Source organism: Argiope bruennichi, chromosome 3, assembly GCF_947563725.1.
Source record: "Argiope bruennichi chromosome 3, qqArgBrue1.1, whole genome shotgun sequence".
Lineage (NCBI taxonomy): Eukaryota > Metazoa > Arthropoda > Arachnida > Araneae > Araneidae > Argiope > Argiope bruennichi.
In genome coordinates, this window is record NC_079153.1 from 93,877,946 (window position 1) to 93,893,519 (window position 15,574).

A 15,574-nucleotide genomic window follows, 5' to 3' on the forward strand; every position below is an offset into this window, starting at 1 on the left:
ATTTCCCTGTTAATTCAAGGGCACACAAGCACGGTGGCGCCGTAACCATCATTCCAAAAAAAAAAAAAAAAAAAAATCAAACTAAACGACGACGTTGAACCGTTACAGCTCATAAAGAATAAATATATGCAGATACAAAACATTCCCATTTCCTGTTGCTACATGTTATAAATTCTTAGATTTTTAACTCGCTCCGTGTGGTAGCGCGAACTCCACGCAGAACGTGTTTTTATTGTTCGTATCGGCAATCAAATTTTGTTTGACACAAATGATAACAACCCGTAGAAACGGAAACAAAATTAAAATAAAATAAAATCTCATTTCATTGCTTAGAAAATATAAAACATGCAAAATTGCAAGCGTATAATTAACAACTTTTGTTTAAGTAACATTAAATTAAAAAAAAAAAAAAAACTATAAGTACTATAAATTTTGGCGCCCCCTGGTCCAGGCGCCCTTGTGCGGTGAACAATTTTGCCATCCCCACGCGGCGGCCCTGCGTTTTTCAGGAAAGTGTTCAAATTATGTGCTAGCACTTTTGCTTCGTCGAAAAATGTATTAAAGTTTGTTCTTAAATTTTGGATTTCAGTTTTAATTTTATTGACTAAATTGAAAGTCGAGTCAAGAACAATTGTTTCTACTTGAAATAGTTTATTGATAGTGTTAATTTTGGGAAATATTGCAAACAATACTATTAAACATAAAATAAATGGCATTTCTTGCACTTAGTAGCTTCGGATACCGCTGTATTATCGTTACATCATTTAAACATCAATAAATTCTTCTAGGATTCTACAAGTTCCTTCAAACTGTGTATACACTGCTTTCACCTAATCTATTTTGGCTTCCCAACGAGTGTCATATAATGGTTTTAGAGTAATGTTTAAATGCTTTGCAGAATTTTCTATCTTTTTCCCATTGCAGAAAATAATCAATATAAACGTGTAATATCCCAAAAAGTTTTTTTTACTATATATACTACTGGAAGTGGCATCACAAATTAATAAATTAAAGGAATGTGATAGACAAGAAACAAATTGCATTCTAGATTGCACTCCATTATATTTCCCTTTCATGTTACTACCGTTGTCATATGCTTGCCCTCTACAATTCATATCTAAATCAAGCTCAGTAAATCTTTTTAATAGAGTTTTTGTTAGTCCATCTCCAATCACATCAGTTACTTCAATAAACCCTATAAATGACTCGTTTATAGTTAACCTTTTCTCTTCAAATTTTACATACCTAATAATGATTGAAGTTTGTTCCTTATGGGAAATATCAGGAGTACAATCCCTTTGAATACTATAGTACATGGCTGTTTTGATATCATCTTTAATTTTGTTAAGGACTTCATTTCCTAATGCAGAGATAATTTATTCTTTTGAACTATGTGCTAAATGATGCTCAATTCTATTTTTCGAATATATTATCCAGAGGCACAGTACGGAACTGAGAGCCAAATTTTACTGTTCCGACCTGTCACTGTGCTGCCCTCTTGCGGCAAAAGGGAAAACACTTCAGTGTATTGTGTAGCGTGAGCAAGTGTGTGTGCGGTAGCAAGGCTGCGCCTGCTACGCAATGATGGCCAGAATAAAGGAAAAAGAGTCCAAATTTATTCTTGTGTTGTGATTTTTTAATAATGCGAGAGCTATCGACGTAAATTTAGTGCTTGTGTAATCATATGGTCCGTCTCGGAGGAGTGGAAATAGCGTTCAGCAATGGATTACGTTTTTTTTTGTGTGTGAAAATATGCGAAGTGGATTAGCGTAGGCTTAGGAAACGAAACTTGTGCTTGAGTGGTGTTTTTTGTTTCTGTTCTCTGTGTTTTCGCGTATTCTCTCGTCCCAGTTCTCAAGGATAATTATTGTGGGTAAGTGTTCAATTACTTAAATTTTCATTATGTCTTTGTCTAGTATGAAGAAAGACGAATTAAAGAGTTTGTGTACGGAATTAAATATTGAATTTGCATCTTCCGCTAAAGTTGTAGATTTGATAAGTATAATTGAGAATAGTGACATTTATAAGCAAAAAATTGAGGTTGTGAAAAATTTAATTAAAGAGATTTCAGACGAAAGAAGTAAAAATTCGGATCAAGCCGAAAACGAAAGGCGTTCATTAGAACAAAAATTGGAGATTGAAAGGCTTTCGCTTTTGCGTGTAGAGAAAGAAATAGAGCTTTTAAAGCTCAAATCCTCATCGTGTGAGCTTAGCGATAATGAACAGAGTTTTAGTTTAGAGAATTTAATTAAGAGTATCAAAGTTTTGACGATTCCTGTTCCCAAAAATGCTGAATGTTTTAATCTCTTTTTCAATTCGCTCGAAAAAGCTTTCAAAACAAAAGCAGTTAGTGATAAATTTAAAGCGGAAATTCTATTAAATCTTTTAGGGGATAGAATTGGCAATTTAATGGTTTATATCAAAGAAGAAGAGTTGAGTGACTATGAAAAAATTAAATCTATTGTCTTAAAACAATTTCAACCAACTTATCAAGAATGTCTAAAACAATTTAAAAGTGCAGTAAAATTGCCAACAGAAAATTATGTGCAATTTGCTTCAAGAGTTAGATCTGTTTTTGAGTATTACATTCAACTTCGTAATGTGAATGATTTTTCTAAATTGTGTGAGTTAATGGTTTCTGATCAGATTTTTAGCACTCTTCCTCAAGATTTAAAAAGTCATATCAGTATTAAACAAGGAGAATCTGTTTTTAATGTGCAGGAATTAAGTAGAGAATGTGATTTATTCGTGGCTTCTAAAACCAAAACCAAAACTGAGTGCGGTTCGTTTTCCCGCGCATTCGTTACGAATAGAAATGAGCAAAGGAATTTCGGTAAAGGAAATTTTGAGAATCGTAATAGAAATGTTTCTAAAGTGTTCTTATCGAATACTAATTCTAAATGCGTTATGTGCCAGAACAACCACTCAATATTTAAATGTCAGGAATTTCAAAAACTTTCTGTTAGTGATAGAGTTGCATTTGTGAAATCCCAAAACTTATGTTTTAAATGCCTCTCACCAATGTGCAATGTGAAAAAGTGTTCTGCAAGAAATTGCTTTTGTAATAAACCTCATAATAGGTTACTTCATTATCCCAGAGAGTTTGATCATTTCAGTGGGAGTGGTAAAACCGAAACTAGTACCATAGTTAATAAAGGGGAAAGTTCAACTTTAAACCCGGAAGTTAATTCCTTTTATCCAACTTCTTGCGCAACTAATGAAAATGTGCAATCGACATTTTCAGCTACGAGTACGGTTGAAAATAAACAAATGAGAACTGTATTGTTAAGCACGGCTAAATTTTATATTCGAGATAAATTTGGGAATCTGCAATGTGTTAGAGGGTTGCTGGATGTAGGAAGTCAGTCCGATATTATGACTTCGGAGTGTGCAAACAGATTAGGGTTAAAACAAGAAAAAATAAATGTAACAATTTCATGTTTAAATAATTCCTCAATGACTGTTACCAAATTTATTAAAGCTGAAATTTCAAATGCTGATAAGAGCTTTAAGCAAAATTTTGAGTTTCTTGTTGTAGATAAAATCACTGAGTTAACCCCAATTAAATATTTAAGTGTTAAAGAACAAATTCCTTCTAATATTAATTTGGCTGATAATTTTATGGTTCCCCAAAAAGTTGATTGTCTCCTAGGTGCTAAATCATTCTATCATTTGTTGAGGCCAGAAAAGATCTACTCATCAAATGCAGAGTTGTTTTTTCAAAATAGTGTTTTTGGATTTTTGGCTTGCGGTAGTGTAATGCAATTTGATTCCCCAAAAATTCATTGTGGGTTAATTATTGATGAAGATTTAAACAATACCATGAAAAAATTCTGGGAACTAGAAACTGTTGTGTTAGAGACCCCTAAATCCCATGAGGCAAAAATCGCTGAGGAACATTTTGTTAAAACTCATTATAGAGAGCCTAGTGGAAAATATGTAGTCGCAATCCCACTTAAAGAGGAACCTAGTTGTTTAGGCGAGTCTAAAAGTATAGCATTAAAAAGATTAAATTCACTTTGGAGTAAACTATCTAGTGATAAAACTTATTTAAAATTGTATGAAGAATTTATTAATGAGTATGAAAAGTTGGGACATATGAGAGACGTGACGCATGAGACAGAACCAGAGACAGTGTATTACATGCCCCATCATGGAGTATATAGACCAGAGAAAATGACCACTAAGCTTCGTGTAGTATTTAATGCCTCTAGTGAAACCACGAATGGAACATCATTCAATAGCTTACAATTTAATGGGGGAATTGTGCAGGAGGACTTAATTTCAATTATGATGCGATTCCGCAAACATCCATATGCATTTATTGCGGACATTGAGAAAATGTATAGGATGATTTACATTCATCCCAGTCAGCGAAACCTACAAAGAATACTTTGGAAGGACAGTGAGTGTGGTTCAGTGAAAACGTTTGAACTGTCGACAATTACTTACGGTACTACTAGTGCCCCATTTTTAGCTACTCGAACGCTAATTCAAATTGCAAGGGATGAGGGACACAATTTTCCCCTTGCAGCAGCCGTTGTTGAGAAAGATTTTTATGTGGACGATGTGCTATCTGGTGCTAAGACTTTACCCGTATGCATAGAAATGCAACAGCAGCTCACTTCCATGTTAAAACGAGCTGGCATGAACTTGCATAAATGGCGAGGCAATCATCCTCAGTTGTCTACCACTTCTGGATGCAACTACGACTTTGCAGACTGTGATAACAAAACTTTAGGTGTCACGTGGGACCATACTAATGACTGTTTTTGTTTTAAGGTGTCCATAAGTTCAACGGATGTTCATACTAAACGAACAGTTCTATCCACAATAGCCAAGTTGTTTGACCCTCTGGGCCTCCTTGGTCCTGTGATTTCACTAGCGAAAATCTTTCTACAAAAATTGTGGCTTCTAAATCTTCAATGGGATGATCAGCTTCCTCCTGAAAATCATAGTGAATGGGAGAAGTTTTCAACCGAGTTACAGTGCATTAACAACATCAAGGTGAGCAGATGTATTCTTCCATTTTCCGACGTCGAAGCTATAGAGCTTCATGGTTTCAGCGACGCTTCTGAAGCTGCCTTTGGAGCTGTTGTGTACTGCAAATCCCAAACACCTGCTGGTGAGGTTGTTGTCAAGATGGTGGCCAGTAAATCCAGAGTGGCTCCACTGAAGAAGCTCACGATCCCGAGATTGGAGCTCTGCGCTGCTGTGCTGCTGGTGAAATTGATGCAGCGTATCCAGTCGGCTATTCGACTGAAAGTGTCCAATATCTATTACTGGAGCGATAGTATGATTGTGCTGTCATGGATTAAAAAAGAGACGTCCCAGTTAAAAACCTTCGTGGCAAACCGTGTAGCCACACTTCAAGACCTTTCGTGTCAGGAGCAGTGGAGACATGTTTCGTCAGGAGATAATCCAGCTGATCTTATCAGTCGTGGTGTAAATCCGTCCAAAATGCTCGAGAGTCACTTGTGGTGGGAAGGCCCTGCCTTTCTAAAAAACAGTGAATATCCGTGCAGAGAAATCTCTGACTCTGTGATAAAGGACGATGTAGACTGTGAACTCAAAAAAGTTTACTGTGAAAGTGTTTTAGTTACTACATTGAACAATTCATGTGTTACTGATATTCTTAATTGTAGTAATAGTTATACTAAAATATTGCATGTAATAAGTTATGTTTTCAGATTTCTCCACAACTTGAGGAGTCCAACTGAAAGGAGACTGGGTCCCTTGAAAACAGAGGAAATTAGGAAGGCTGAAACCTTCATAATAAAGGAAATCCAGAGTAGGGAATTTTCAGAAGAGTTAAGGTGTTTAAATAAAAATAAACCTTTTCTTGGCAAAAGTATGTCATCGGATGAAAGATTTAATATTATTATGGATTGATGAAAATTGTACAACTTTCGATTCTGTTTCACCATTATGGTAATGTGATAGAACTGCTGTTTTATGGAAATTATTCTGTTATAAGCAATTTTGTGAAATTTTTATATATTAACTTTTAAACTGCTTCATAGTATTGCATAAGAAATTGTGATTTAAATTAATGTAGCTATTTATATCAAACTCATGTGAAAATTGAATATGAGATTAATATCTGTTAGTAATATATAGAAAAAAATATTTTGTTATGCATATTACTTACTTTATTAAATATTTTCTATTCTCTAGCTTTATCCAAGTGGAAGGTAGAAAAAGATAATGTAAAAATCAATGAGTTAGTGCTTCTTAAAGATGAAAACCTACCCCCTCAAAAATGGGCATTAGGTAGAATAATTGAATGTTATCTGGGTGAAGATAAAAGGGTCAGAGTTGTAAAAGTTAAAACTCAATCTGGAGTTTATAAAAGAGCCATTTCAAAAATTTGTATTTTACCTATTGATGTGTAATCTTATATTAGTGTTCTTTATTGTGTGATTAATGTTATTACCTTGTAATGTGTAGTGTTTAAAATCTGAATTTGTGTGTTTTTATTCAGCATTGTGCATTGAATTGTGATATTTCATAGTTTTTCCTTGTGTGTGTGTGTTGACAACATTATGTCAAGGCGGGCGGTATGTTCCGACCTGTCACTGTGCTGCCCTTTTGCGGCAAAAGGGAAAACACTTCAGTGTATCGTGTAGCGTGAGCAAGTGTGTGTGCGGTAGCAAGGCTGCGCCTGCTACGCAATGATGGCCAGAATAAAGGAAAAAGAGTCCAAATTTATTCTTGTGTTGTGATTTTTTAATAATGCGAGAGCTATCGACGTAAATTTAGTGCTTGTGTAATCATTTACTGTGTTTAAAAAGTGGTAGCTGTCAAATCCCATGATCGTTATGATGTTCGCAAAGTTGGGAACTATAAGTGTGCAAATCTCACTTCAAAGGCACATGACGAGATGGGGCAGTAACTCCTAAACATAAACTGTTGGCTGCATATTCAAAACTAAACTAGAAACTGTATATAACTTTTACTGTGCAAAGTACTGTTTGGTATTTTTTTAAAATCTTTTTCGGAATTCTTGCATTCCATGTATGGTGATGTTTCTGTGGACCACCGCGGACGGTGGTCACGAAGGATGGCTGAGCTGTAAAAGCGGTTGTGACAGTCTCTAAACACCTCACGAGATGGCGCCAGGGAGAACGCTAACTCTAGTGAATCTATCTGAAGATCGGGTGTTGTATTGTTCGGATTTAACGGCTGGGAGCCGTGTAGCACGGATGAGGTGCGCAAGCTATAAATATGTAACAAAACTGTAAATATATCGCTGACAGATAACTGTCAGCGGGCTTGTAAAGTGCCATAAGTTACAACACAGACACCGTTTTGTAGTGAGTTCTTTCAGAGAATGGACACATTCGCTCCCACATATATAAAAACTAAAATTTGGCAAGATTGGTCCAACAAATAGCAAATTTCAAATGAATGTGGGCATTTATAAAAAATAAACAGGAAAGAATTCATGATCATTAAAAATTTATGATAAAATTTTACTAACTTAATAACACGCGACAATGAATTACAATTCAGCATAGTACAGTAAAATCCATTTAATAGTTTGTTCAAGAAATTGCTCCAAAATGAAATATTAACGGGATGTTCAAATGCGTAGCGGACTAAAAAAAGCTTCAATGTATTTTATCTTCAATCAATCAATCTTCATTCAGCTGTAGAAGCGTATTCTTATTTCCCGTTCTTCTTAATCTGCGTATTTTTCTTTAACAATGCATACAAAGATAAAACATACATTTATCAGGTATAACTCTCTCGGGGGAGCCTGTAACCCCTAGAGAGCGCGTCCCCAGGCGGCGAATAGGGAATGCCTCCTTTGATTTAGCATTGGGTGGTAGGAGTGGAATAAAATAGCTCCCGCAGACCAACAGGCAGAAGTCCAACCTTTCCGGAGGCAATGGCACCCCTCTTCTATGATCGAAATCCTCCATAGCCATCGGTCTCCAGAACTTGCAGATCTTGTCAACAAGGCTTTTGGAGGACTCTAATCTTTTGCACTAGCACTGTATGCATAGACACAACAACAACATCAGGTATAGCTAAAACTAATTCTTCGCTATATTTGAATTCCACTGAAGTTCGAATGTTTTTCTAGTCCTAACAAGTATGACATAGTACGCGTTTTGTATTGGCCCGTCGGGATAACCTTGCCACTATTTCAATATACAGCAATGCACACTGTTGAAGAAAAAAAGGATTGGAAAAAAAACATAATCAATCCCCCTTTAGATAATAATAAGATGCAGATGCCAGTAAAACTTTTGTTGGGTTTAATCACTTACCATACGGCATAAATTCAAATGAGCAATATTAATGAAAGAAAGTAGTGCATTCATCACATTTTTCAGATATTTCGAAAACGGGACATTTTAAATAGACCAGCTAACTTCTAGTTATTTCTTCATTCAATATATAGATATAAAAAAATTTAAATGTATTAATCTTAGAATTTTACAAAACCAAATGGTGCATTGATTTCATAAAAGATTTATAAGTAAATGATTATTCTAAAATTTTGGATATCATAATATCAACTTCTAAAATTATTTGATTCTACAATGCATCAAAGACATTTATCTACTGCTTTTTGAATTTGTTCGAATTTCTGCAATTTAAAAATCGTCTCCTTAGTTTTTGCCCATTTTGATTTTAAATCCTTTAGTTTATCTGAAATATGCTTCGTTTTTTTTTCCATGCTTTTCCTCATTTTGAGATTGTGATTTTCGATTATCCATTTTTTTCGATATATTTAGAACAGAAATTTTTCTGCATATACAAGTTTTGTGATTTGAAAATTCTTTATTCCACTTTCAATCAATTCCACCACAAGACTTTCAATTTTAATACTTCCTAGAAAAAAAATCCCTTACAACTATAGTGTGGTCATGGGATTATATTTAATTACTAATCTTAATTACTTCCCACAATTTCTGTTAAGATTTTTGAATTCTTCAATATTTTGCTGAAAACTTGTCAATTCGATTTTTAGATATTTCAAACTCTACTGGACTGTAAGCTACATCATTCAAAATGTTATTCGATTCTATTAAAACAGAATCGCATTCTTCTTCTTGCAATTCACAAGAATTGTTTGCATCATGTTGCAGCAGAGCTTGTTTAGCTATTCTCCTTAGATTTGAACACTTATACTTCTGGTAAGAATCTAGTCGAGAAGGAAATATCCAAAACTTTATGAATGACAGTACATACTAAGTCCTGACATTCATGTTTCAAATATGTTCTACTACTAGAATTTACTTTCTAGAATTTTGTTCTCAAAATATTCAGTATAAATTTTTTTGATATTGACATATGAATCTTCATTTGATAAATCAAAGAAATGTAACACATAATTTTTCAGATCTTCAAGAACATTATTTTTATGACACTGAAAGCTTTCAAACAATCAGTTACCATCTTTTCATATGTTCTCCTAAAAATGGTAAAAGGGGAATCTGTGTAAAAGACTGTAAAAAAATAAAATAAAAAAAAAATTGGTAGGATAATTTTGACTAATGACGAGAAAAACCTTTGCTAGACATATAGAAACTTAGTTCCACTCAAGACTTTGGTGTTATATATTATTACCCTTTTTGAATATAATAAATTGACAGTATATATAATAAATATATAATATTTAACACCAAAGTCTTGAGTGGAACTAAGTTTCTATATGTCTAGCAAAGGTTTTTCTCGTCATTAGTCAAAATTATTATATGTCAATTTATTATATTCAATATATTTTGAATATAATAAATTGACATATAATAATTTTGACTAATGACGAGAAAAACCTTTGCTAGACTTTGGTGTTATATATTATTACCCTTTTTGAATATAATAAATTGACCCTAATTTTGATTGCTCATTCAGAAACATGCATTCTTTAGACACCAAGTTCTTCAAACATTCTTCGGAAGAAAAGTTTTCAATTTTCTAGAAATTAATAATCTTTTCTCATTGACACTGGTTATGTATGAATAAATGAGGTTCAAAATCCCAATTATCCACATTTATTAACAAAATTCTTTTCCAATTTCATTCTTTTAATAATCAAAAATTTCCAATTGCTGATAGACTATCCATTAAAATGAAGATAAAATCTTTCTCAAAATCAACTTTCCTGAAGAACACAAAAATGTCATAAAATAGTTTTGGCTGTGGAATGTCCCAATAAAGCTGAAATCACTTATCAAGTTTTAATCTTTTTTTCTAAAACTAAGCGTAAATTTGTTGCTTTGTGCCAAGCATTGGGTGAATGTTCATGAAGCTTAAGATTATATACATTAAGATCACCCATTCTTAAACAGAATACTGAATGTATGGAACAATGGCAAATACAAATGCATCCTTACAAAAGCAGTATAATTAATAACTTGCCTCAAACTTCATAAGACCCTTTTCCTGCATCTAAGGCATAATATTATTTTCAGCTACCAAGTCTGTTAAAAATTCCTTTCTTGTGCAATGATCCGCCATGCTACACTCCCATCTTGAAACCACTCAGGGAGAAATTTTTGGAGAGTGGCAACTTTTCCAACACCCCTTTTCTATTGATGGAATTCTTAAGGGAAAACCAGTAGTCTAGTCGAAATCTTATAAGCATTCAAAATACGAAAAAAATACATAACAGTCAATTTACTGATTTAAGATAATGAGTTAGCTCTTGAAATCATGGCTTTTAACTTTGCACCCAAAGAAAAAGTTTTAGTTGAAAAGCTATAGATATTAAAGCATTCTATAAAATGAACATTGAAATGTTAAGATAGTTTAATTATATTGGAGTAAATTTTTAAAAGGCTCAAATTTGGAAAAATTTATTTTTCAATTTGAACTGCATTTTTTAAATACTATTAAAAAGTATTTGAACAGAAATGCCTAGCAAAAATTGATATCTGCATTAACTTACGAAAAAATTCATCTTTGGCTGGGGGAGGGAATCAAAGTTCCCGTAAAAAGACTAAGTACTTTTCGATCTGTCTGAATTTGCGGACCAAAAATAAATCCCAATAAAAAAAAAAAAAAATGTGTTTGATTTCAGATGGTATAGTTATCAGAAAAAAGTAGTAAAAATAAAATAAAATTTAAAAAAAAAAATCTAATTTAAAGATGATTGATTTCCGAAAATTTTTTTATTGTAGTTTTCTAAGCATAGTGGTCATTGAAAAATGTATTAAGACAAAATGTAAATTCAAATTTAACTTTACTCCCCCCCCCCTTCTGAAAACCAACTATTACAAGACATCTAAAATTGAACTGCAACATATTTTTTTCAGTCTGCAAATCAAATTCTTCCTTCTTCTTCCCATATATAAAAAATTGGAGAGAGAGAAAAAAAAGTGTTTCTGAATACAATTTTCAAATTAAAAGTGTGTGGCAATGTGTTAATGTTAGTAAAAATATATTTTCTTGTAAAAAAAAAAAAAACCCTCCTTCAATTTACTAAATAAAATGTTGATTACAATACAACCCCCTCCATAAATATTTGTGTAGAGGTTTCATCACAGTAATAAGCAACCCAGAAACATTACAAATTTTAAATAGTATTTCATTTAGCATGATGTATAAACTGCCACAAATTATTCAAAACTTCTATACTGAGATTGGATAAAATCAAATAAAGTGATAGGGTATAGGAAATGGTATGCAATAAGCCATTCATATAAATCCCATCTATGTTTTTAATTTGATCTGTTTTAGAGTGAATCGTTGTATATCGAATGTTATTTGATTCAATTGTGAATTAAAGGCATGTGAAAATGTAATTTCGTGACAATCTAAAAGAGCTCAACAATCTTACTGTCATTCAGAATGAGAAAAATATTTACTCAATAAAAAAACAATTTACCCTAATAAAATTTATTCAATTAAATAAATTAAAATTTTTAATGTATAGCACAATATATTACAAGTAATCATGTCAAAATGCCAAAAGCACACAACAATTAACCAATCTGAAAGATTCACTTAGAAACACAAAATAAAATTCACTGAATATGGAATTCTAATGACCACAATGAGGCTGTAAAAGTAGAAATTTTGCTTTAAAGAAATATTATTTGAAAGGTAAATATTTACAAAGAAGCAAAGCATCTAATTCAAAATGAGTATTTTGACAAAAAGCAAATTGAGTTGAACTAGTTATTCAGTAATTACCATTAGTCTTAAAAAATGTATGAAAAAATAAAGCAATGTTTTATTCAAAAGTTAATTATTTACAAGTATATCTATCATGCTCACTCCATGTTCTGGGGTACAATTTCTACCTTTACAACTCCAGGGAAATTGAAGTTTTTTTAAATACAAGTGATCAATATCACACGGATGCAAATCCTGCAATTCAAAAAAATACTTATTTTATACGAGCAAATGAATCAAACAACTGCAAATGAACCAAACAAAATCACAGTACTCAGGAAAAATAATTCATTCCAATTTAGCTTTTTACAGAGTTTTCAAACACAAGATACGAGGGTGAAATAATAAATAAGAGCAGAACAGCAGCATTATATCTTCCATGATCAGATTTAGACATTCAAGTCAAATTGCAAGCTCTCTCATTTTATAAAAATGAAGTACTTGCTAAGTGTCCCTCAGTGAGTAAATATCTACAGCTACGTACAAAACACCTGTCAGTTGATTTCATATTAGTTTTCTTTACAAGCGTGTAACCAGTCAATCAGCATGATTCAAGTGTCTGACTTAGCAAGATTCTTTTTTTATTTATTTATTTTTCTCACTCATGGTTTTTAAAAAGTTCCTAATTAAAATTAAATAAACCTAATTTACATCCATACTACAATCTTCGTCACTTGACGAGCCTGCATCATCGTCAGGACTGGATACATGAGTATTTCTAGGTGCCCCTAGTGCTGCAGATATAGCTTGCCGACTTGAGTGATGACTATGAGCAGCAGCATCCCGGCGCATGTAGACCAACACATAGGCAGCTTTGGACTAAAACAAGACATGGAATCAATTATTTGTCTTTCAATGAACACAAAACCAGTATTTGAAAATAATAACAATACTTACAACAACATGGTCTTCAGAAGATTGTGTAACACTACTGTCATCAAAGTAATACCAACAATCTGTACCTGAGTTCTTGCCATAAGCTGTGTCTGAAAATGAAATAATTACGATTTAATTATTTGAAATTTAAATATTCTTAGATAAGAATTAACAAGTTAATTAGTTAGTTAGTCTTAGACAAGATTAAAGGTCTAATTAGTTAGTCTTAAACAAGAAAAAAAGTTACTATACTTACAATGTCCACCACCCATCCCACCATAGTGATTTGCAACAGCAATGAGATCATATACAGCAGGGCCATGGGATGGATTAAGTACATATTTTGCCATGTTCAAACCGCTAAAGAGACAGAGAAAAAAAATTTATTAAAGAAATAACATCATAAATTTCCTGAGATTCTTTATGTCTCAATTATAAACTTGAAATTTTTTTTCACAATACAGCATGATGCTATGTTAATCCAGTTTTATTACCTTGCTTAAATCCTTCATTATTTTGGAAATATTAAGTTTGGACCGATAAATAACATTTGAGTGTTTCTAGGCATTAATATTCCCTGATGATTTTTCATATTGCACAATATTAGATCATAATAGTAAATGTTTTTTTTTTTTTTTTTACTGCAGATGCAATGAATGTAAAAGGACATTTTTCTACATCCTTAACACTTAGACAATTGTTTTAGTGTTACTCTGATCTTTTTTATTGTTTCCATTCTCTTAGTGAATAAACTTTATTCTCAATGAAATCAAATTCATTAGAAACTTAAATCAAATACTAGCATCTTGCACATAATCCTTCATTTAAATATCAACTTCATACTTTCCTTTCTAAAAAATAGGTAATTTTTTTTAGCAAATTGAAGAAATTTTGCATATCTTGATGCCATACACTTTTCACTACCATTCCAAGACTGCTTTTGCAATTACAAAATCAATCACACTCCTTCTAAAATTTAACAAGACCATTTTTAATTTTCCACCATCCCCTCCTGATAATTTGACCTTTTCATTCAATAACAATTTTTTTTTTTTGGTTTTAAATTTTTAGATAATCAATTATCTTACTGAATCATGTTAGTTATGTTTTGTTACTTAACAAAATTTAGCTACCAATAAAATTAGAATCACATTACTAAATAACTAATTGATTTTGTGTTATCAGTAATTGAAGCAAGTTAAAACAGTTTTCTAAATATTTATGCTAATGGGCACAAGAAAATTAAGGAAATCCACTTTTTAAGCAAATTATGTTTCATTTTTCTAGTTATTTAGCCACGACTATGAAAAGATTAAATATAAATATTTTTTTTAGTGCACTATATTCTTGATGGAATTATATTTCATATGAAAGCAAATGATTTTTAAGTAGTAATTAATTATAAATGCTAAAAGAAATCAAAGAAAAATGTTTCAACATATAGCAATAGCAATTGTGTAATTTACAGCAAATGAGCATGCAAACTGCATTATCCAAGAAGAATATGCTTTCATAATTTGATTAAATGTTTTAAACTACAACGTTAGGAAGTATACTATAATAATCTAATAATGAAAAGAACACTGAATTTCTGTTTAACATTGTACAGGGAAAATAAGCAAAATTTCTGTATTACCAACAAACACATTTCTTTTAATTGAAAAAAAAAAAAAATCTTTTATGGATACTTACTTCACAGGGAATTCAACAAGAGTATCAAGTTTATCTCTCCAGTATCTGTTGTATGAAAAGCGCTTGAGATGGATTATTAATACTTGTGGCAGTGACCATAAATCAAATTTTTTAGTAGCTTGCTGATGCTTTTTACAAGATGGGCAATACCAAGGATCATCAGCTCCTAATTTTTCAACTGTAGTGAATAATTCTAGACATTCACTAAGTTGAATAACTTGCTTCTTTTGCGATATTCGCATGTTCATAGATTCATGTATATTGTATGCCTAAAAAATTAAAAATAAATTTAATTTCCAGAAATTTGGAATAAAAATTTTGGAAGCACAATAGAACGATACATGAAACTTCACTGGGAAATAGAATTTAGAAAAGCTGAGAAAGAAATTTTACAATACTTAATATCCAACTAACAGCTGTTATTTCTGTATTGTTCAATATTTCAAATTGTATGGAAGTATAATTACTTACTAACCACCTTTGACAATCAAATGGTTAGCCAAGATTAATGCTCTTTAAAATTTTCAATTAAATATTAAACTTGGTATCTTCAAAGCTTCTTCAGCAAAATATTTTTAAGATTCAAATTTTGATAGTCATATAATAGAAGCCTTATGATATTCATTTACTACGTATACATTTGATTCTCTGTAGAAGTAATAATAAATAAATACAATGTTTACTGAAATTAAACATTTTAAAAAATATGACAATAGAAAATTCAGTACTTCAGCATTGAAGTCATATGTAAGCCATAGAATAATTTTTAAAAATTTATGCAATAGCTCAAAGAATTATTTAATACGAAATTCTTTGATTCATCAAAAATTAAATTTAACTTTCAAAAGGATTTAAATGCAGTAAGGGAGAT

The 15,574-nt window shown here is 31.9% G+C and overlaps 1 protein-coding gene across 1 annotated transcript in view; it reads right to left on the reverse strand.

The window, feature by feature from the left end:
* Window positions 1-12,173: 12,173 nt before the first annotated feature.
* Window positions 12,174-15,574, reverse strand: part of LOC129963148 (ubiquitin carboxyl-terminal hydrolase 4-like) — a 28,849-nt gene continuing 25,448 nt past the window's right edge. Inside the window, exons 19-22 of the mRNA XM_056077251.1 lie at window positions 14,704-14,972; window positions 13,268-13,371; window positions 13,033-13,121; window positions 12,174-12,954 (exon numbers count right to left, since the gene is read on the reverse strand). Coding sequence (XP_055933226.1) covers window positions 12,778-12,954; window positions 13,033-13,121; window positions 13,268-13,371; window positions 14,704-14,972 — 639 coding nt within the window. The 3' untranslated portion in view covers window positions 12,174-12,777. The remainder of the gene's footprint in view (window positions 12,955-13,032; window positions 13,122-13,267; window positions 13,372-14,703; window positions 14,973-15,574) is intronic.